Raw genomic sequence first — 21,445 nt, 5'->3', positions numbered from 1 at the left:
GCTCAAACCACTCACAGCCACCACAGTATAAACAAACAATGGCTGGTAAGCCAATGTAATATAGTTTTGACATACCACAAAATACACTTCCTTTTCATTTTCTTCAATAATTAAAAATACACAAAATGCCAGGCGGTGGTGGTGCACGCCTTTAATCCCAGCACTAGGGAGGCAGAGCCAGGAGGATCTCTCTGAGTTCGAGGCCAGCCTGGTCTACAGAGCGAGATCCAGGAAAGGCTCAAAGCTACACAGAGAAACCCTGTCTCGAAAAACAAAAAACAAAAAAAAAAAAACAAAAAAACAAAAAAAAACAAAAAAAAACCCACAAAATGGCCAGGTGATGGTGGTGCGCGTTTTTTAGTCCCAGCACTCAGGAGGCAGAAACCAGCCTGGTCTACAGATAGAGTTCCAGGACAGGTTCCAAAGCTACACAGAGAAACCCTGTCTCAGAAAAAAAATACGTAAAATGTATTAATAGCTCATATGTTGTACAAAAGCCAAGTTTGGCTAGGGGGTCTCAATTTGCCAACTACTCAACAATATTATAAACTGCAAATTTTTATGTATCTTTAGATTTATTTCTATGTGTTTATCTGTCTACATGCCACATATATGTGAATACCTGAAAAAGACAAGGATTTGGACACTAGAATCCAAACTCAGGACTTCTGGAAGACAAAGAAATGCCCTTAACCACTGAGCCATCCTTCGAGCCCTCCAAAATTTTATTTCACTTTTAATCCTAGCATTGGGAAGGCAGAGGCAGGCAGATACTACAGAGTGAGTTCCAGGACAGAGAAAGCTACACAGTAAGATGGGGTGGGGGGAGATGACACATGACACCCTCAGGGTTGGAGAGTTGGCTCAGCAGTTAAGAGCACTTGTTGCTTTTACAGAGGACCCAGGTTTAATTCCCAGCACACCACACTGGCTCACAATGATTCAGTTACAAGGGATCTGACATCCTCTTCTAACCTTCTCAGGCACCACGTATGCACATGGTACACATACATACATGCAGGCAAAATACTCATACACATAAAATAATAAGTAAATCTAAAATTGTTTTTAAAAAATCCTCAATAAAAAATTAATGTAGGGCTGTAGAGATGGCTCAGAGGTTAAGAGCACTGGCTGCTCTTCCAGAGGTCCTGAGTTCTAGTCACAGCAACCACATGATGGCTCACAAACATCTATAATGAAATCTGGTGCCCTCTTCTGGCATCCAAGCATATATGCAGGCAGAACACAAGATATATAAATAAATCTTAAAAAGTAAAATGAAGCCAGGCAGTGGTGATACATGCCTTTAATCCCAGCATTTGGGAGGCAGAGGCAGGCAGATCTCAGTGAGTTCAAGGCCAGCCTGGTCTACAGAGTGAGTTCTAGGACAGGCTCCCACAAAGAAACCCTGTCTCAAAAAACTAAAATAAAGTAAAATAAAAATTAATCTAACTAAACAATGGGCACAGGTCCTTGAGAAGATATTTTGCCAAAGTAGATACATAAATGAGCATATAAAAAGTTGTTTAGGGGGCTGGAGTGATGGCTCAGTGGTTAAGAGCACTGACTGCTCTTCCAGTCAATTCCCAGTACCCACACAGTGGCTCACAGCTGTCTGTAACTCCACTTAACTCCAGGTCCGGGGGACATGATGACACCTTCACCTAGACATATATGAAGTGAAGGCAAAGCACCAATGCAAAGAAAATAAAAATAAATTTAAAAAAGATTTAAAAAATTGTTTAAAATCATTAGCCATCAGGGTAATATAAATTAAAATCACAATGAAATAAATGATATTTATTTTTTAAATTTATTATTATTTTTTTATTTTATGTGCATTGGTGTTTCGCCTTTATGTATGTCTGTGTGTGATGTGTGTGGCTGTCAGATCTTGTGAGTTAGACCGTTGTTAGCTACCATGTGGGTGCTAGGAATTGAACTCAGGTCCTCTGGAAGAGCAGTCAGTGCACTTAAATGATAATCCATCTCTCCAGCCTCTAAAGTGATATTTTCTAGGAAGACTATAATAAACCAAAAGAACAAAAGCATAAATGACTGCTGGCAAAGATGTAAATAAGTTGGAAATTTCATCTGGGTATGGCAGTGAATACCAGTAATCTTAACACTTGGGGAGAAAGGTAGGAGGATCAGAAGCTCTAGGTCATCGTCAGCTATACATCATACACACACACCCTGGGATACATGAGAATGAGAGGGTGAGGGGAGAAAGACAGAGCAAGAGACAGAGATGGAGTGCTGGCACACACCTTTAATTTCCCACTCTGGAGGCAGAGGCAGGTGGATTTCTGAATTCAAGGCCAGCCACATCTACAGAGTGAGATCCAGGAAGGCCAGAGCTACACAGAGAAACCCTGTCTTGGAAAATAAAACAAAAGAAAGCAAAACAAACAACAAAAATTGGATCTTTATACATGACAGGTGGGAATGGACAATATTTCCTGCCACTGTGGGAATACCTGGTAGTTCCTCCCTTAAACATACAATGGTCCTGTTACTCCGCAACACCACGGCTACACATAGATGGTAATGAATTGAAACCAGGTGTCTCAAGAAAAAAAAAAAAAACAACTTACATGTGAACAAGTTAACAACAGCCCATTCACAATAGTCAAAAGGAAGAAACTACTTCAGTAGTCGTCAAAAGATAAAGAAACAAAGAGCTGCTCCTTCCATATGATGATATTTTATTTATCTAGAAGAAATGAAATATTGATACACACTACAGCATGAGTGAACCTTGAACACAGTGCTGGTGAAAGAAGACAGAAAAGCCACTCACTGGTGCCTCCAGTCAGGAAGCATCCAGGAGGACAAAGAAAAGCCACTCATTGGTGCCTCCACTGTCAGGGACCACCCAGGAGGGACAAAGGGAGCTGAGGAATGATTGCTAATGGCCACAGGGTTTCTCTGGGGAAGTATATAAGGCAGGGGAGCTAGGTCAGAGGTAGGTCACTTTCTGAATATACTAAAACTCACTTAATTGTATGCATGAAAGAGGTGAGCTTTGTGTCATGTTATATTTTTTAAAATTGCAAAATTGTATTAGATTCTGGGTATTTCTTACCTATGAAAGTATATCCAGTCTACATCACATATACCCAGGACAAAAAATTATAAGAGGTCTGAGAATGTAGCTCAGGGGTAGCACATTCACTTACTATGCACAGAGACCTGAGATCAATTACTGACACCAAACAAACAAAATCACTACCCAGGTTTTTGCTTAGATTCACAGATTGTCAGGGCTGCTGTGATAGATGGATTAGTGGGTAAAGAATACTTGCTACCAAGCCTGACATCTGATCCAAACAGTGGAAAGAAAGAACTGATTTCCTCAAGCTGTCCTCTGACTTCTATGCACGCCATGGCATACACTCACCTCATAAAATAAATAAATAGAAAATGAAGGGAAAAGTTCACAGATTAATAGCTGCAAAGTAAGGAAACAATTGAGTCTTGGCTGTTCTGTGAGGGTCACCAGTGGCAGTGTCGCTGAACCAGAACGCTCAATTTAACAATTTAATAGGCAAAACAATTCTTTTTTTTTTTTTCTTTGGTTTTGGAGACAGGGTTTCTCAGTGTAATTTTGGTGCCTGTCCTGGATCTCGCTCTGTAGACCAGGAACTCACAGAGATCCGCCTGGCCCACAATTCAATTTCAATAGCTTCATCTTTATAAAAAGCTGAACATCACTATAGCCCATGACCACACCGCATCATTCAGGCCCACGGAACACAGCCTGGGGTTACCTCTTTCTCCTCTGGGCAGTACAGAGGCCCTGTAGGATGAAGAACAGCTTTCTGTGCATAATAAAACAGCTCTGATATATTCTTCAGGTTTTTTGCTGAACACTAAAAAAAAGTAAACAAATAAAAAATGAAAGTTTTCAATTTTATACTCTAAAATCAATTATGATAGCTAAAAACAATTTTTAAAGTGTCAATATAGGATATTCCTCTTTTGGACTCCCTTCCACTCCCAGGAGTTTGCTCTTTTTCTCTTACTACATCTACATCCATTTGGTTAGCAGAAAAAAGAAAGGCAGTAAGGTAAGAGTAAAGCTCCTTGATGAGACCAAAAAACGAGTTTTCCTTTGTAGACAGGGCCAACTTATAAAGAAACTTAGAGCTAATGAAGAAAACCTTTAAATTCTGTTTTATTTGGTTTCTATGACTTCACAAAGAACAGAAAATTTATTAGATTCCACATAATCCCCCCTTCCCATGAGACATACCTCCACACAGGTTTCTATTTCTGTATATTGGTTCATAATAGGAAGGATGGTCTCCATACTACTATATTCCACCAAATCAGATTTGTTCCCAACTAATATCAAAGGCAGCCTGAAATAGGGCATTAATGCAAGAAAGAAAATAAAAGATGTTAGATTTATATTTTCACCTACATCATTACCCATTCTAACTAAAAAGCTTAATCTTCCAAACGTAACTTGTCCACTATACTCTTGTTCAAGGCCCCCAGACAGTAGGTTCATTCAGTCAGTCAATGCCCGTTTATAGAGCACCTGTTTCAAGTTACACACTCTTCTAAGTATTAAGGGCATTAAGAAAAAAGTTCCTCGGGGCTAGAGAGATGGTTCAACGGTTAAGAGCACTGGCTGTTCTTCCAAAGGTTCAATTCCCAAAACCCCCATGATGTCTCACAACTGATTGTAACTACAGTTGCAGGAGACCTGACACCCTCACACAGACACACACATGCAGGCAAAACATCAGTGCACATAAAACAGAATAAAAAAGAAGAAAAAGGTGCCTCTCATTTGAACAGTGAAAACCAGAAAATGAGTAGTAACTAATTTCAAACTCAGTGTCATGAATGAACTAAACAGGGAGGCACAGGACAAAATAATGGGAGGGAGATGGTCTTAAAGTTTCTCTTCAGGGAATGGTGTTTGAGTCAAGGATTGAGGGACAAGATGAAAATCTGCCACATGGAGGGCAGGGAGAGTTGGCTGGGAAGAAAAGAAAGCATGAACATCCTGGTGGGGTCAGAGAAGAGGAAAAGCATGTCAGAATGGAGAGTGATAAACAAGGAAAAGGTAAGAAATGGGTTACACTGAGGATGAAAGGCCAGACACATTAAGACTTATACGCTGTGATAAGGAATGTAGGTTGTATCACTAGAATAAATGAGAAGCCAATGAAGAGCTATAAGCAGGGGCAATATCTGATCTAATCAATGAATTTATTTATTTTTTTTTTAGCATTACTATTTGAATGTATCTGATACCACTGAACTCAATACTTAAGTTTTTGTTTTGTTTTAGTTTTTTATGTGTATGAGTGTTTTGCCTGCATATGTATGTATGCTATGTGCATGCCTGGCACCCAAAGAGATTAGAAGAAGACATTGGATTCCCCTAGAACTAGAGTTACAGACAGCTGTAAGCCACCATGTGGGTGTTCAAAATCAAACCTGGATCTTCTGTAAGAGCAGCCAGTGTTCCGAACTGCTGAGCTATCATGTGAGTTCTCAGAATGTGATCTTCTATTTTTCAGAGATACATAGTGAAATACTTACAACTTGGTATGATGTCTGTTTGCTTCAAAATGGTCCCAATGGGGTACATAAACAAGACTGGTCCTGAATTAACTGTTGAAGCTAGGTGACACTACTGACACACACTCATACTCACTCATATTCATAATCTCTCTCTCTCTCTCTCTCTCTCTCTCTCTCTCTCTCTCTCTCTCTCTCTCTCTGTTTCAGGGTTTCTCTGTGTAGCCTTGGCTGTCCTGGACTTTGCTCTGTGGACAAGGCTGGCCTCGAACACACAGAATCTGCCTGCCTCTACCTCTCAAGTGCTGGGACTAAAGACCTATGCCATCATGCCCAGCTAGTCTCTCTTTCTTTATGTGTGAACTTTTTCATTAAGAAACAGCCTTGGCAAAACACAAGTTCAAGTGGATCAAAGACCTCAACATAAATCGTTACACTAAAATTGATAGAAGAGAAAATAGGAAGTACTCTTTAACATATTGGCACAAGAGATCACTTCCTAAATATAACACCAGCAGCACAGACACTGAGAACAACAATTAAGAAATGGGACCTCTTGAAACTGAGAAGCTTTTGTAGGGCAAAAGACATGGTCAATAAGACAAAAAGCCTACAGAATGCGAAAAGATTGTCACCAACCCCACATCTGACAGAGGACTGATCTCCAAAGTATATAAAGAACTCAAGAAACTAGACATCAGGGGCTGGAGAGATGGCTCAGTGGTTAAGAGACTGACTGCTCTTCCAGAGGACCTGAGTTCAATTCCCAGCAACCACATGGTGCCTTATAACCACCCATAACAAGATCTGGTCTGCAAGGTCACATGCAGGTAGAATACTATATACATAATAAATAAATATTAAAAAAAAGAAACTAGACATCAAAATACTGATGGGCTAAATAAAATAAAATGGGCTAAAGAGCTAAAGAGAGAATTCTCAAAAGAAGAATATCAAATGGCTGAAAGACATTTAAAAAATGCTCAATATCCTTAATCATCAGAGAAATACAAATAAAAATGACTCTGAGATACCACCTTACACCGGTCAGAATGGCTATGATCAAAAACACTAATGACAGTCTATGTTGGAGAGGATGCAGAGCAAAGGGAACAATCTTGTACAACCACCATGGAAATCAGTATGGCGGTTCCTGAGAAAATATACCCAAGGAATGCTCAATCATACCACAAAGACACATGCTCAACTATGTTCATAGCAGCACTATTTGTAATAGCCAGAACCTGGAAACAACCTAGATGCCTGTCAGCTGAAGATGGATTAAGAAAATGTGGTATATATACACAATGGAGTACTACTCAGCAGAGAAAAACAATGACAGCATGAAATTTGCAGGCAAATGGATGGAACTAGAAAATATTATCCTGAGTGAGGTAACCCAAACCCAGAAGGGCAAATATGGTATGTACTCACTCATAAGTGGATATTAGATATAAAGCAAGGAACAATCAGACTGCAACCCACAGAATCAGGCTACATAGCAGGGGGGGGGCCCTAGGATGACTGTGGCTTTTGGTTTTACTCAATTACTGGGCAAGCCTCAGTGAAACATTTCACTATTAGGATAAGAATTTGTACTGTATCAAGCTGATAATAGGAATAAATAAATAGAAAGAAAGAGAGAGAGAGAGAGAGAGAGAGAAAGCCTTGGGCAGGGCAGCGATGGTGCATGCTTAGTCCCAGCATGTGGGAGGCAGAGGCAGGCAGGTCTCTGAGTTCGAGGCCAGCCTGGTCTACAGAGCAAGATCCAGGACAGGCACCAAAACTACAAAGAGAAACCCTGTCTCAAAACAAACACAAAACAAACAAACAAGCAAGCAAGCAAGCAAGCAAGAAAGAAAGAAAGAAAGAAAGGAAAGAAGGAAAGAAAGAGAGAAGAAAAGAAACAGCCTTGGAGCCAGGCCCTGGAGGCGCACACCTTTAATCCTAGCACTGGGGAGGCAGAGGCAGGGAGGAGGATCTCTGTGAGTTCAAGACCAGCCTGGGCTACCAAGTGAATTTCAGGATAGCTAGAGCTACATGGAGAAACCCTGTCTCAAACAAACAAACAAAAATAAAAAATTTTAAAAAAGGAAGAAAAAAACCTTGGCTGCTAACTCTCACAAACACAGTGAATGGTCCTAAGAGCCACCAGACTTTCTGCAAGAAATGTGGCAGGCACCAGCCCCACAAAGTAACACGATATAAGGAAGAGAAAAGAGGGCTGCAGAGACACCTCAGCAGTTAAGAGCACTGGCTGCTCTTCCAGAGGTCCTGAGTTCAATTCCTAGCAACCACATGGCGGCTCACAACCACCTCTATGAGATCTGATGCCCTCTTCTGGCATAAATACATACATACACATATATGAGTGCAGATAGGACACTCATATACTTAAAATAAAAAAAGGGAGGGAATCTATGTCCAGGTCAGTGTAATTACGATAGGGAGCTGAGCAGCTATGGTGGGCAGACTATGCTTATTTTCCACAAAAAGGCTGAAGTTACAAAGACTGTACTTGAGTGTACTGAGCCTGACTTCGATTTAAGAGGATGCTGGTTTTCAGAGGTGAGAGCATATGACCTGGGAGGTAGTAAGAAGAAAAAAAGCCAAGTGATCCAGTTCTAAGATGATTTTAGGGTTTTTGTTTTTGTTTGTTTTTCAAGACAGGGTTTCTTTGTGTAGCCCTGGGAGTCCTAGAACTCACTCTGTAGACCAGGCTGGTCTCGAACTCAGAGATCCACCTGCCTCTGCCTCCTGAGTGCTGGGATTAAAGGTCCACCACCACTCAGTTAAGATAATTTTGTTGTGGAGACAATAAAAAGGTAAAATAACTAAAAAGGCTTTTAAAAATTTTTCTTTACTACATTTATGTGCGTGTGCGTGCATGCGTGCGTGCGCCCGTGCGCCCGTGTGTGTGTGTGTGTGTGTGTGTGTGTGTGTGTGTGTGTGTGTGTTCATTCAAGTATGCCATGTTGAAGGGAAGGTCAGGGACAACTTTTTGGATTCATTTCTCCTTTTCCACCACGTGGATCCTGGAGATCAAACTCAGGTTGCCAGGCTGTGCAGCAAGAGCAACTGTGCCATCTCAAAGTCTGGACAAAGCTTTTATTTATTTAATTTAATTTATCTATCTAGTCTGTGTGTGTGTGTATGTGTGTGTGTGTGTGTGTGTGTGTGTGTGTGTGTGTGTATTCTAGGGGTCATCATGTCATCAGGGTTGTTGCCTTTAGCGACAGAACTATCTCATCGGCCCAGAAAAAGCATTTTAGCAGGGCTGGAGAGATGGATCAGTTTCCAGCACCCACATGATGCTCACAACTGTAACTTCAAAATCCAAAACACTCACACAAGCAAAACAGCAATAAAATAAAATTAAAAAATAAAAATAAAAATATGGTGTCTTGAGGGCTACAGTGATGGCTCCATGGTTAAAACACTCATAGTTCTTGGAAAGGACCCAGTTCATTTCCCAGGACCCAGATGGCAGCTCACAATCATCTGTAACTCCAGTTCTAGAGGATCTGACACCCTTTCTGACCTCTGGGGGTACCAGGCACACACATGGTAAACAGACATGTGAGTAAACATTTCCAGGCAGAAAGCATACAGAGAACTTAAAGATCTTGTTTTGGGTAAGTGAAATCTGAGAGGCCTATGGGCAATCAAAATGGGTTATCAGAGACATCAGAATAGAGGAGACTGTTACTTTTGAGTTTGAAATGACAGCCTGGAGGCAAATCATTTTACTAGACTCCAGACTCCCAATAGACACACCTGCAGCATTCAGTTAAACAGCCCTTACCTTCAGTGTGATTTTTATTGCTTATAGTGCCCAAGTATAGACTGCTAACAAAATTAGGAAGAATTAAGAACCATAGTAGCTTATAACAAAATTGTGCATCAGAATAATTTTTAGAATGTTAAAAAAAAAAAAAAAAGCATGTTTTACCCCAATTCTGAGTGTGTCAGTTCTAAAATCCCAGGCTAAAATCCAGGCTGTAGTTTTTTAAGTCTCTCAGATGACAGTGTCACTGATTTAAAACTAAGAGACACTGATCTATAAAGAATCCTAAGGAAGAACAGGCATGCACCGAAAACAAACTGCAGACATGAGGCTCAGGAAAGTTACTGGAAAATATAGGGTTCATACAGGCATGGCAGTGCATTCATGTAATGCCAGCAACTGGGAGGCTGAGGCAGGAGGATTTTGAGTGTAAGATCAGTCTACACTACTCAGTGAGAACCTGTCTCAAAACAAATAATAATAAAGTCAAAAGGTACTGCAATTTGGGAAAAATCAATACTCAGGAAAGTAAGTGTCCTCATGTGCTTCAAGAAAAAAAACACGAACACCAAGGACAAGCTCACCCATGACGGCACTACACACACTACAGCTTCAAGTACCCAAAGACATTTGCATATGGTACCATAAAGGCCACCAGCAGAGAATAGTGGTGTATACCTTTCATCCTCATTAGCTGTAGTTGGAAACAGGAAGATTACAAGTTTGAGAATAGACCAGGAAATATAGTGAGATTCTATGACTCTAAAATGAAATGAAATTAAAAATAAAACAAGGCCCACAAAGTAGGCATAGTATTTTAGTGACAATAAAGCCAAAGTTTCTAAATTCCATGACATAAATTGGTAATTCATAGATACTGGCCAAATATGGCCAAATACTTCTTCAGAGAGGTCCTCCTAGAAATAGCTCCACAAGGAGAAAGGGCCAAGAGCTTGTGGGTGTCAGGGCCTTTAAGGCATCACTGTCCAATACAACAAACTATGATGATGGTCTTCTTTGTTTGTTTTTTGAGACAGGGTCTTTCCAAATATTTCTGGCTGTCCTAGAACTCACTATATAGACCAGGCTGGCCTCAAACTCACAGAATCCCTTGCTGGGATTAAAGGCATGTGCCAGGGGCTGGGTAGGTGGCTCAGCAGTTAAGAGCACTGATTGCTCTTCCAGAGGAGCTGGGTTCAGTTCCCAGCAACCACATGGCAACACACAGCTATCTGTAACTTCAGTTCCATGGGACACAAAACGCATGGTAAAACACTAATAATATAAAATTTTATATTGCCTTGCTTGCTGACCTTGACCTTGATATCCTCCCTATGCTAATTCCATGCGAAATTCCACACAGACAAGGGAAGCTCTTTGTCTCTGTATCCAGCATATTGGGCGTTAACAGCTTAGATGCAAGATTGTAAAACATCAGAAGTGGGGTTGGGGATTTAGCTCAGTGGTAGAGCACTTGCCTAGCAAGCGCAAGGCCTGGGGTTCGATCCTCAGCTCCAAAAAAAAAAAATCAGAAGTGAACTTCTGCCCTCCAGGGTTCTCCTATTGTGCTGTAAGTCTGTATTTAAGACCTCCTCCCTCCTTCAATAAATGGCATTCGGCATTCAAAAAAAAAAAAAAAGAAGAAGAAGAAGAAGAAGGGGTCAAGATCATGATGGGGAAACCCACAGAGACAATTGACCGGTGCTAGTTGGAGCTCACTGACTCTGGACTGACAGCTTGGGAACCTGCACGGGACCAAACTAGGCCTGCTGAATGTGGGTGACAGCTATGTGACTCGATCTGTTTGTGGGGTCCCTGGCAGCATGGCCAGGACTTATCCCAGATGCATGAACTGGCTTTTTGGAACCCATTCCCTGTGGTGGGATACCTTGCTCAGCCATTGATACAATGGGGAGGGGCTAGGCTCTCCTTCAACTTGGTATGCCAGACTTTGTTGACTACCATGGGAGGCCTTACCCATTCTGAGGAGTGGATGGGGGCAGAGTGGGAGGGAGGTGAGGAGGCGGGAGAACTGGGGTTGGTATGTAAAATGAAAAAAATTTTAATAAATAAATATATTTAAAAAATTTTTAAATGTAAAAAAAGCATGTGTCAACACCTTCTGAAATGATGATGGTCTTTGGTTGCACTATTACCATAACCACTAACCACAGATAGCTATTGAGCTTCTGCAATGTCTGAGAGTATATCAGAGGAACTCAGACTTTAGTTTTATTTCACTTTAATTAACTTAAATTGCCACAAATGACAAGTGGCTAATAGCACTAGACAACTGAGAGATTCATTCTCTTCTTTCAACTTTGTCTTTTTTTTTCTTTTTTTCCCGGAGCTTGCTAGGCAAGTGCTCTACCACTGAGCTAAATCCCCAACCCCTCAACTTTGTTAGTTACTCACTACAAAGTTTAAGAAACAATGAAGAGGAGTTATCACAGAGCTGAAGGCCCCTAAGTCATAGTTTCCTTTTCATAAATAAGACAGGGCATCAGATTTCCTGAGTCTGAAAGAACAAAAATGCCGGAAAAGGGATTCTGAAAAACTGAGCAAAGGGCCAGATGTGTACAATGAATATTTAAAACCTGATTTTCCTAACATTCAAAAAGATTAAAATGGGGGCTGGAGAGATGGTTCAGTGGTTAAGAGCACTTGCTGCTCTTCCGAAGAACATAAATTTTGTTCCCAGAACCCACATGGTAGCTCACCAACAATTACAATTCCAGGTATAAAGGATCTGATACCCTCTTATAGCTTCTGCAGCACACACACAGTGCAACAAACTTCACACATACACATAAATAAAACCAAGTAAATCAATCATTTTTTAAAAAAAGATTAAAATGCTGGGCCAGGAGTGGTGGCACAAACATTTAACACCAGCACTCAGGAGGTAGTCAGATCTCTGTGAGCTTGAGGTCAGCCTGGTCTACATGGGGAGAACCTGTCTCAAAGGGAAAAAAAACTGAAAGCTGGGCATGAACACACAGAGGCATACACTTTAACCCCAGCACTTGGGAGGCAGAAGCAGGTGGAACTTTGTGAATTCAAGCCAGCCTATATTTTATATAATGAGACTCTGTGTTTAAAAAAAAAAGAGAGAGAGAAAGAAATAATAAAAATAACGTTTGACCAATTAAATATTGGAAGGAAAATGTTTTCTTTTGACTTAAAATTGGAAACCTTTATGCAGAGAACTACCATTCTATTTAGACACACACCTTGGGTCCCAGCACTTGAGATCTCATGACTTTAATCCCAGCACTAGGGAGGTGGAGACAGGAAGTGACATGGCTGGGCAGAGAGAGGGAATATAAATCAGGAGGAGACAGGAGCTGAGTTCTCCTTTTTGGCTGAACATTTCGTACAGGTAAGAACTACTGGCTGCCTGCTCTCCTTCTCTGATCTTTCAGCTCTCACCCTGACACCTGACTCTGGGTTTTTATTAATAAAACCAATTAGGATTCGTGCTACAAACAACTGTTCACATTATGAGCAATCAACAATTCCATGCTTCATTAAAGAAGCAACTCAAGAAAGGACATACAATACAGGCAAAGGCAGACTCCCAAATAGACTCCAGCAGCAGTTTGTGATCAGAAATGCAGGACTACTAAAATATTCAATCTGTCAATAATTACGAATCTTTACAATGTCAGAGCTGTTTTCTGCTTTGCTTTCAAGTCTATTTACTGTTTCCAATCACTCCTGCCCCCACAAAGGTATGCAGTGGTGTATGAAGGCAGGTGAACAGAGAGAAACTGATAAAAACAAATGTAGAGGGCCAAAGACATGGCTCAGCAGGTAAAGGCACTTACCGCCAACCTTGAATTCCATTCTGGAATCAACACAATAGAAGGGGACAACCAAATCTGTCTTTTTCTTTCTTCCAAGACAGGGTTTCTCTGGAGCTCTGGCTGTCCTGGAACTCGATTTGTAGACCAGGCTGTCCTTGAACTCAAAAGATCCACCTGCCTCTGCCTCATGAGTGCTGGGATTAAAGGCGTGCACCACCACCGCTCACCTAGATTTATTTTTTTATTAGTTTATGTGTGAGTGTTTTGCCTGCATGTATACCTGTGTACCACACTTGTGCTTAGTGACTGAGGAGATGGTGGGCCCCTATATGGACACTGGGAATCCAACCCAGGTCCTTTGAAACAACAACTGTCCTTAACAACTTCAGCCCTTAATCCTGCACATTGTACTCTGATACCTATGTATACATGCATGCACACGTGAGCATACACATACACACACACACACACACACACACACACACACACACACACACACACTCAAACAGATACACACAAATAAATATTTGAAAGAAAAACCAAATGAGGAACATGTTAACAACCAGTGGACCTAGGTAAAGGCTTCACAGATATGTTTGTTAGTATTTCTTACATCTTTTCACTAAGTTTGAAATTTTCAAAAAAAAAAGTTTGAAAGAAAAAATACCTGCTGTCTTTGTCTGTTCTTTCATTTATGAGTGGAATCCATCGGCTTGTTACCTAAAATGAAAATAAGTAAGAGTTAAGCCATGATGCAGATCTTTGAAAAGCCTCACACCTTTACTTCTGTCACTCAGGAGGCAGAGGCAGAGGCAGGGAGATTTCTGAGTTCAAGGCCAATCTGGTCTACATATGGAGTTCCAGGCCAGCCAGAGCTACATAGTGAGAGTCTGTCTTTTAAAAAACAAAACCAAAAAAAAAAAAAAAAAAAAAAAGTGGCAGGACAAAAAAAAAAAGCACATTTTCTAAAAAAATTATTTTATGCTAATGGGTGTTCTGTCTGCGTGTGCATGCCTGGTACACAGAGGCCCCTACAACTAAAATGGAGTTACAGAAGAGCAGCCTCTAAGCCATCTTATCTCTGAGTCATCTCTCCTCTATTTTGTTAAGAGTCCTTAAAAATCTCACTGGAGGGTCAGCTTTGATTAGATTTGTCCCGTTAAAACTAGGCATGGTGGCACACATTTGGAATCCCAGACTAAGGCACGAATCATGAATTCCATGCCAGCTTAGGCAAGACACTACCTTGAAAACAAAACAAAGGGTTAGGGATTTAGCTCAGTGGTAGAGGCTCTGGGTTTGAGCCTCAGCTCAAAAAAACAAAAAACAAAACAAAACAAAACAAAGCTGGGGCAGTGGTGGAGTACGCCTTTGATCCCAGCACTTGGAAGACAGAGGCAGTCGGATCTCTGTGAGTTAGAAGCTAGCCTGGTCTTCAGAGTTCCAGGATAGCCAGGGCTATATATAGAGAGAGATCCTGTCCCAAAAAAAAAAAAAAAGAAAAAGAAAAAGAAAAAAACTTGAGACAAGAGGACTGCAAGTTCACTGCTACCCTAGGCTAACAATTTCAGATCTAAGCTATGTAATAAGAACCTGCCTCCATGAATGGTGGTGGCGCACACCTTTGATCTCAGCACTCGGGAGACAGAGCCAGGCGGATCTCTGTGAGTTCCAATCTAGCCTGGTCTACAGAGCGAGTTCCAGGACAGTCAAGGCTACACAAAAAAACCCTGTCTCAAAAAACAGAAACAAAAGAATCTGCCTCAAAAAAGTAAATAAATAGTATCATATTTAATTTAAATATAGAGAAAATTTAAATATACCTTATCAATAGAATGTTTGTTGTTAACAGCATAAACTATGCAGATGACATTAGCCTAGAAGAAAAATTAACAAATTAGTGGTACTTTGAAATAAAAAAGACACAATAGGATTTAATTATCAACTACCTAAGATTTTTCAGCCAAAGGTGGAAATTTTTTGAAGAAGAAAAACCTGCCTATAAGAGGAAAGTATCCCTAAAGAACTAGAGCAAAAATATAGACTCAAGGTTGGGGATTTAGCTCAGTGGTAGAGCACTTGCCTAGTAAGCGCAAGGCCCTGGGTTCGGTCCTCAGCTCTGGCAATAAATAAATAAATAGATAAATAATATAGACTCAAATACCAATGACAATAACAAAGAGTTGAGAAATTCCTGGTAAATTTGAGCATGGTAGCACACACCTATACAGCATTCAAGAAGAGGAGGCAGGGGGATCAAGACAAGCCCCAACTACACTGAGAATTCAATGCCAGTCTGGGCTACAAGAAACTGTCTCAATCCCCAACTGGCTCTCAGAAAAAGCATATTCTTGGTAACAGAACTAAAAAGATAGACTCACAGGATTATCACTGTTCATGTACACGTGTACACACATACACACACACACAAAATGACTTTTTTACACATACCTGTGATATTTCTTGATGAAGTTGTTCATCACTCTGTTCTGCTTCTACAAATGACAAAGTCAGCATTTTGTATTTTAAAAACTTTCATAACAGTCAAGCAAAAAAAAAAAAAAAAAAAAAATCTATGTAACATCCACCTAAGAAAATTGACACAGCTGGTTCTGCAGTTAAGAGCACTTGTTCTTTCAGAGGACCATGTTTGGTTTTCAGCACCTACATAGCAGCTCTTAATTATCTATAACTCCAGATTCAGGGGAATCCTACACCCTCCTCTGCTGTCCATGGGCACTAAGCATAAACATGATACATTTACATACCTACAGGCACAGATACATACTCATAAAATCAATAAACCTTCAAAATGATATAGTGTAGAACCAGACAAGGTACTAAAATAAGAATGATCCACAGGAAGAAAAAGCTGAACTAAGATAAGAAAGCTGGTTAGCAAGGAAGAAATATTCAAGAGGGTAATTCCAGCACAGAAGGGCAGAGGCACTGTGTCAAAGATCTAGGCCAATATCTAATCCAGAGTTGAAAAAGGATCAGATGGCTGGGCAGTGGTGGCACATGCCGTTAATCCCAGCACTCAGGAGGCAGAAGCAGGCAGATCTCTGTGAGTTCGAGGCCTGCTTGTTCTACAGAGAGAGTTCTAGGACAACCAGGGTTACACACAGAAACACTGTCTTGAAAAAGAAAGAGAGCTGGAGAGATGGCTCAGGGCTTAGGAGCACGGACTGCTCTTCCAGAGGACCCCAGGTTCAGTTCCCAGCACCCACATGGCAGTTCACAACTGTCTGTAACTCCAGCTCCAGATCTGACACCTTCACACCAATGCACATAAAATAAAGTTAAATAAACTATTAAAATAAAATAGAAAAGAAAAAGATGGGTTGGGGATTTAGCTCAGTGGTAGAGCGCTTGCCTAGCAAGCACAAGGCCCTGGGTTCGATCCTCAGCTTAAAAAAAAAAAAAGAAAAAGAAAAAAGAAAATAAAAAAGAAAAAGAGTCAGGCAAAAGAGATCAGCAACTCGAGAAAGAAGACTGAGTACTTCAGAGCCAGAAGCTCAGACAGGACAACAATCTGGACACTATCAACATAGTGGGTAGGAGTAACAACAATAAAGGTGCAGGGGCCACACTGTAGCCTGACAACCAAGAAAGAAGAGTTTCCCTTCAGGCTGATAGGATGGCTCAGTAGGTAAGAGCTCTTGTTGCCAGGCTGAGTTCGACCTCTGGAACCCAACATGGTGGAAGGAGAGAATCAAACCCAACAAGGTATCCTCTGACCCCCACACATATTGTAGCACACTGATGTCCACACACACAGTGAATAAGTAAATAAAGTCAGTAATATGTATAGTTTAGAATTATCAGAAACAATAAGATGGACTGTGTGTACATGTCTGTGTATGTACATACATGTGGAAGCTAGGCACTGAGGTCAGGTGTCCTTCCTCTACCTCTCTCTCTGTGTTTTTCCCGACTCTTCTGTTTCATAAACCTGCAGCTCACAAACTGGCTCAACTGGCTGGCAGTGAGCTCTGAGATGTGCCTGGCTCTGCCTCCTCCTAGAGCTGGCGATCCACAGTGCCCAGCCTTTATGCAGGTATGAGTACCTGCACTCAGGTCCTTATGTTTGCTCAGCAATCTCCTCAGCTCCCAAAGTGACCATTTTTAATTCAGTTTTTAATTTGAATTTATATTTTTGTAACAAAGATTGAGAAATTTAAGAACATACACAGAGGTCAACAAATCATTATATACATGTTTGTGTATTATTCTGGAGATCAAAACAGGGCTAGGAAAACATTATGTAATTAATTATATCCTCAGTCCCTAAACGAATTTTAAAATTCAGAATCTCCTCACTCTTTTTTAAGTACCTGTGTGTGCATAGTATACACGCATATGTCTATGCCTATTCATATTTGTGTGACTGCAAGTGTATGGGTGTACAGGCCACATGAGTCTGTGGTGGTCAGAAGCACTGATAACCCTGGAGTTACAAGAGGTTGTAAGCCATCTGACGTAGGTGCTGGGGATTGGACTCAGGTCCTCCCAAAGAATAGTATATGATCTAGTCAAGTAGTGGTGGTGCACACCTTTAATCGCAGCATTCAGGAGGCAGAGGCAGGTAGATTCCTGAGTTTGAGGCCAGCTGGTCTACAAAGTGAGTACCAGGACAGCCAGGGCTACACAGAGAAAACCTGCCTAGGGGTAGGGTGGAGGGGTAGAGAGTAGTATGTGATCATAAATGCTGAACTTCTGAACATTTTTAAGAGCTTAGTGAGGTTCTGTTTGCAAGGCTATTAAATTAACTCCAGAGTCTCACCCACAAGAGACCACCAATTACCTGAGTAATCAACAATGTGTGTTGGAACTCTCTCAGGGGTGACATCAGCTGGAATGGTGATTTCTTCTGCCCGAGGAGGAACCTTTATTTGAAAACAAATATAAAAAAAAATGTGGAGAAATTATCAATCAAACTTACTAATAGACCATGTAGATTTATCTATATCAGGCCCTTCTTCCAAAACTATTCTTGCAGGTAGATGAAGACTGGAGTCTTCATCTTGTTAGCTCCTTAGTTAAACTTACTTTATATAGTATAACCTAAATAATTCTAAATTAATGTTAATGATTCCACAATACACTCCATTTTTCAAATTAAGGAATTACTATTTGATTTTTCAATGCTGAAAGGAACAAAAAAAATAGCAGCCATAGAATTATAAATGTTGCCAGGCAGTGGTGGCGCACGCCTTTAATCCCAGCACTCGGGAGGCAGAGCCAGGCAGATCTCTGTGAATTCGAGGCCAGCCTGGGCTACAGAGCAAGTTCCAGGAAAGATGCCAAAGCTACACAGAGAAACCCTGTCTTGAAAAAACAAACAAACAAAACCCCAGAATTATAAATATTGAAAATGCTATCAATGAGAGATATAGCTCAGCAGTAAAGCTCTTGCTTGGTATGCACAAGACCCTGGATTCTATCCCAACCACCACAAGAATCCAGAAAAACAAAGACACTGCCATACGACACATCAAATTCCTAGCTCAACAATAAACCTGTAAGGCTATTTCTTTCTAAATAAGAGTGAAGAAAGGTAAATGTGAACTCTAATTTTATTTTTCCATGTGTGTGTACATTTACACCTGTGTATAGGGAGGGAGTGGAGTGCAACAAAAGTGTCGATGCCCAGGGGCTAACGTTACAGCTACAATGTGCCACCACACACATGCTGGGAAATGAATGCAGGTCCTTTGGAAGAATAGCAAGTGCTCTTAAGTCCTGAGCTCTCTCTCCAGCCTCAAACTCTGACATTAATAAGACTCCGGAGAAACAAAAGATAAGCCAGACCTGTAATCTCAGTATTTGGGAGGGAGATGTGGAAAGACCAGAGAAAAGTCACGGTCAGCCGTGCCGACATAGTAAGTTCAAGACCAGCCTGTACTATACGGACTGTGCCTCAGAAAATAAACCAAATTAACTAATGCTGTTGCAGAGATGCAGTATTCTCTAACAATGTCCTAACTTTACAGCATCTCCTCACACTGGGATATCCCAGTATGGTGGTACATACATGCAATCACAGTACCAGGGAAGAGGTAGGAAGATCAGGAGTTCAAGGTCATCCTGAGCTACATAATAAGTTTGAGGCTGGCCTGAATTACACGAGACCCTGTCTCAAAATACCAATAATAGATATATTACATATATTATTAGTAATAATACCACCTTGTTTCTGGTGGCACTTCACTACTATTAATTTACTGTCATACACAAGTCTTTGGATCTATAGGCAAAACAGAATGAACTCATTTCTAATTTATAAAATGAAGCAGGCAGATAATATTAGTTGTGTCAGAATTCTAGTAGTTCTGACAAAAACATCTCACAGACTGACAGCACCAGGCAGAAGGCAAGTGGTACCCAGACCCTAAATCTAGTTTTAATTCATACAAAACTCAGCCTCTCCTTCACGTTTGGTGTTCTGGAAAACATTTTAATTCTAAGAACAGGATACACAGGTGATCCTTTTTGCCACCATTTCAAAAATGAAACAACCTTAGTTGATGACATAAATGACAAAGCCATTGGCTGGTAAGATAGCTCAGTGACCTGCCAACAAGACTGTTGATCTAAAGTCGATCCTTAGGACCCCCAGGAAAGGAGAGAACTGACTCACATTAGTTGCCCTCTGATAGCAAACACACATGCATGCATACACACACACACACACACACACACACACACACACACTCACACACACACGCACACACACAATGTAAAAAAAAAAATTTTAATGACAAAGTCAAAGGCACAAAATGAGAACTTAGGCTCTTTCTTAAAGTGATGTCCTCTATAAACTAATATGAGCTTTTTAAAAGTACTGACTATTGGAGGCTGGAGAGATGGCTCAGTGGTTAAGAGCACTGGCTGCTCTTCCAGAGGACCCAGGTTCAATTCCCAGCACCCATATGACAGCTCACAACCATCTGTAACTCCTGCCCCAGGGGATCTGACACCCTCACACCAATTCACATAAAATAAAAAACAAAACAGAAAAATCCTGACTGTTGAAGAAACACGTGAAGGTGGCCCTGACATATCACTTTATTTTTTATTAATTAAAAACATATACACACTAAATAAGAAATTAAATGTTTACCTCTTCTGGAAATTCTTCACTGACCAGAGACATAATCAGTGATGTCTTCCCAACTCTAGCTGTTAAAAGAAAAAAAAAATTATTTAATGAACTATTTTGGTTCTACAGGAACTCAAATCCAGTAACCACATAGGAGTTATTAGCAGTTTGGGAAAAGGCAATCATAAGCCCATTTCACAGTATCACAAAAGCCTCCTGCAGCTCAGGCATCTTAGCATTTGCCTGTGATTCTAGCTGCTTGGGGAAGCTGAGGAAATAGGATGTCAAGTTTGAGGGAAGAACAGAAGAGAACACAGTAACAAAAACCTTCCTGCATTACCTACTGAGAGTTGTCTAAGAACCAATCCCATAACATGAACTGCTTAACGTTCCCAAAAATGAACATTAAGATCATTTCTAAATTTCACCTTTATGAATAATGTTGTAATTCATATTCTACAACATAAATTCCTTGAAGTGCAATTCAAGTTAGCACCTGAGCTGCTTTATATTTAACTGACATTGTTATTATGTTCACAAGAGAATACATCAATATACATCCTCACCAACACAAGGAGATCAGAGTGTCTATATTCCTACATGTGTACTTTCTTTCTTGTTTGTTCTGTATTTTAAGGGTTGGTAACAAGGTAAAAAAAAAAATTCTGTCCCATTGATCTTTTTAATAAAGGAAAGTTAAAAATCTCAATCTTTATTCTGAAATCTGACTTCTCTACTCCAGTAACTTTTCTGATCATATAATTTCTACAGTCAAATCTAAGTGCTTACCAACCAAGTCTGTCCAAGCTACTAGAGGAAAACAGATACCTACCTGTTAGTATCTGCCACAGTGGCAAAGTACAATTTCAAAAACAAGTCCAAATGTGAAAGATGGTAATTTCTAAGAATTAAGAACAACCTCAGTCACTTCCTAAATGATTATAAAAGAAGAGTAAACTGAACAAGTCCGATCCTGGAAAATGATGAATGACTAAAACACACAGAAGAGTGCACTGGTCCAAACAGCACAGAGAGTTTATGCAAGTTGAGAGACAAACTCTATGGTCTCACAGGTAGTGTTTCTATAGACTATTTTAAGAATGCTTTTTTATTATTTTATGTGTACATGTCTACGTAGCATGAATCTTAAATGGTCTTATTAATAAGAACAAACCCGGAGCCAGGTATTGGGGTGTA

At 40.5% G+C, this 21,445-nt stretch overlaps 1 protein-coding gene across 4 annotated transcripts in view; it reads right to left on the bottom strand.

Moving 5' to 3' along the window:
* The window catches only part of Rhot1 (ras homolog family member T1), a 71,568-nt gene that overhangs the window by 35,495 nt on the left and 14,628 nt on the right, over positions 1 to 21,445 (bottom strand). For all 4 annotated transcript variants that reach the window (XM_036196064.1, XM_036196067.1, XM_036196065.1 and 1 more), the window contains exons 2-8: positions 20,270 to 20,328; positions 17,951 to 18,032; positions 15,595 to 15,638; positions 14,967 to 15,020; positions 13,811 to 13,863; positions 4,262 to 4,370; positions 3,777 to 3,878 (exon numbers count right to left, since the gene is read on the bottom strand). In XM_036196064.1, coding sequence (XP_036051957.1) covers positions 3,777 to 3,878; positions 4,262 to 4,370; positions 13,811 to 13,863; positions 14,967 to 15,020; positions 15,595 to 15,638; positions 17,951 to 18,032; positions 20,270 to 20,328 — 503 coding nt within the window. The remainder of the gene's footprint in view (positions 1 to 3,776; positions 3,879 to 4,261; positions 4,371 to 13,810; positions 13,864 to 14,966; positions 15,021 to 15,594; positions 15,639 to 17,950; positions 18,033 to 20,269; positions 20,329 to 21,445) is intronic.

The sequence above is a fragment of the Onychomys torridus genome, chromosome 8, assembly GCF_903995425.1.
Source record: "Onychomys torridus chromosome 8, mOncTor1.1, whole genome shotgun sequence".
Classification (NCBI taxonomy): Eukaryota; Metazoa; Chordata; class Mammalia; order Rodentia; family Cricetidae; genus Onychomys; species Onychomys torridus.
Note: the sequence above shows the minus strand (reverse complement) of the source record. Positions and strands in the feature narration are given on the sequence as shown.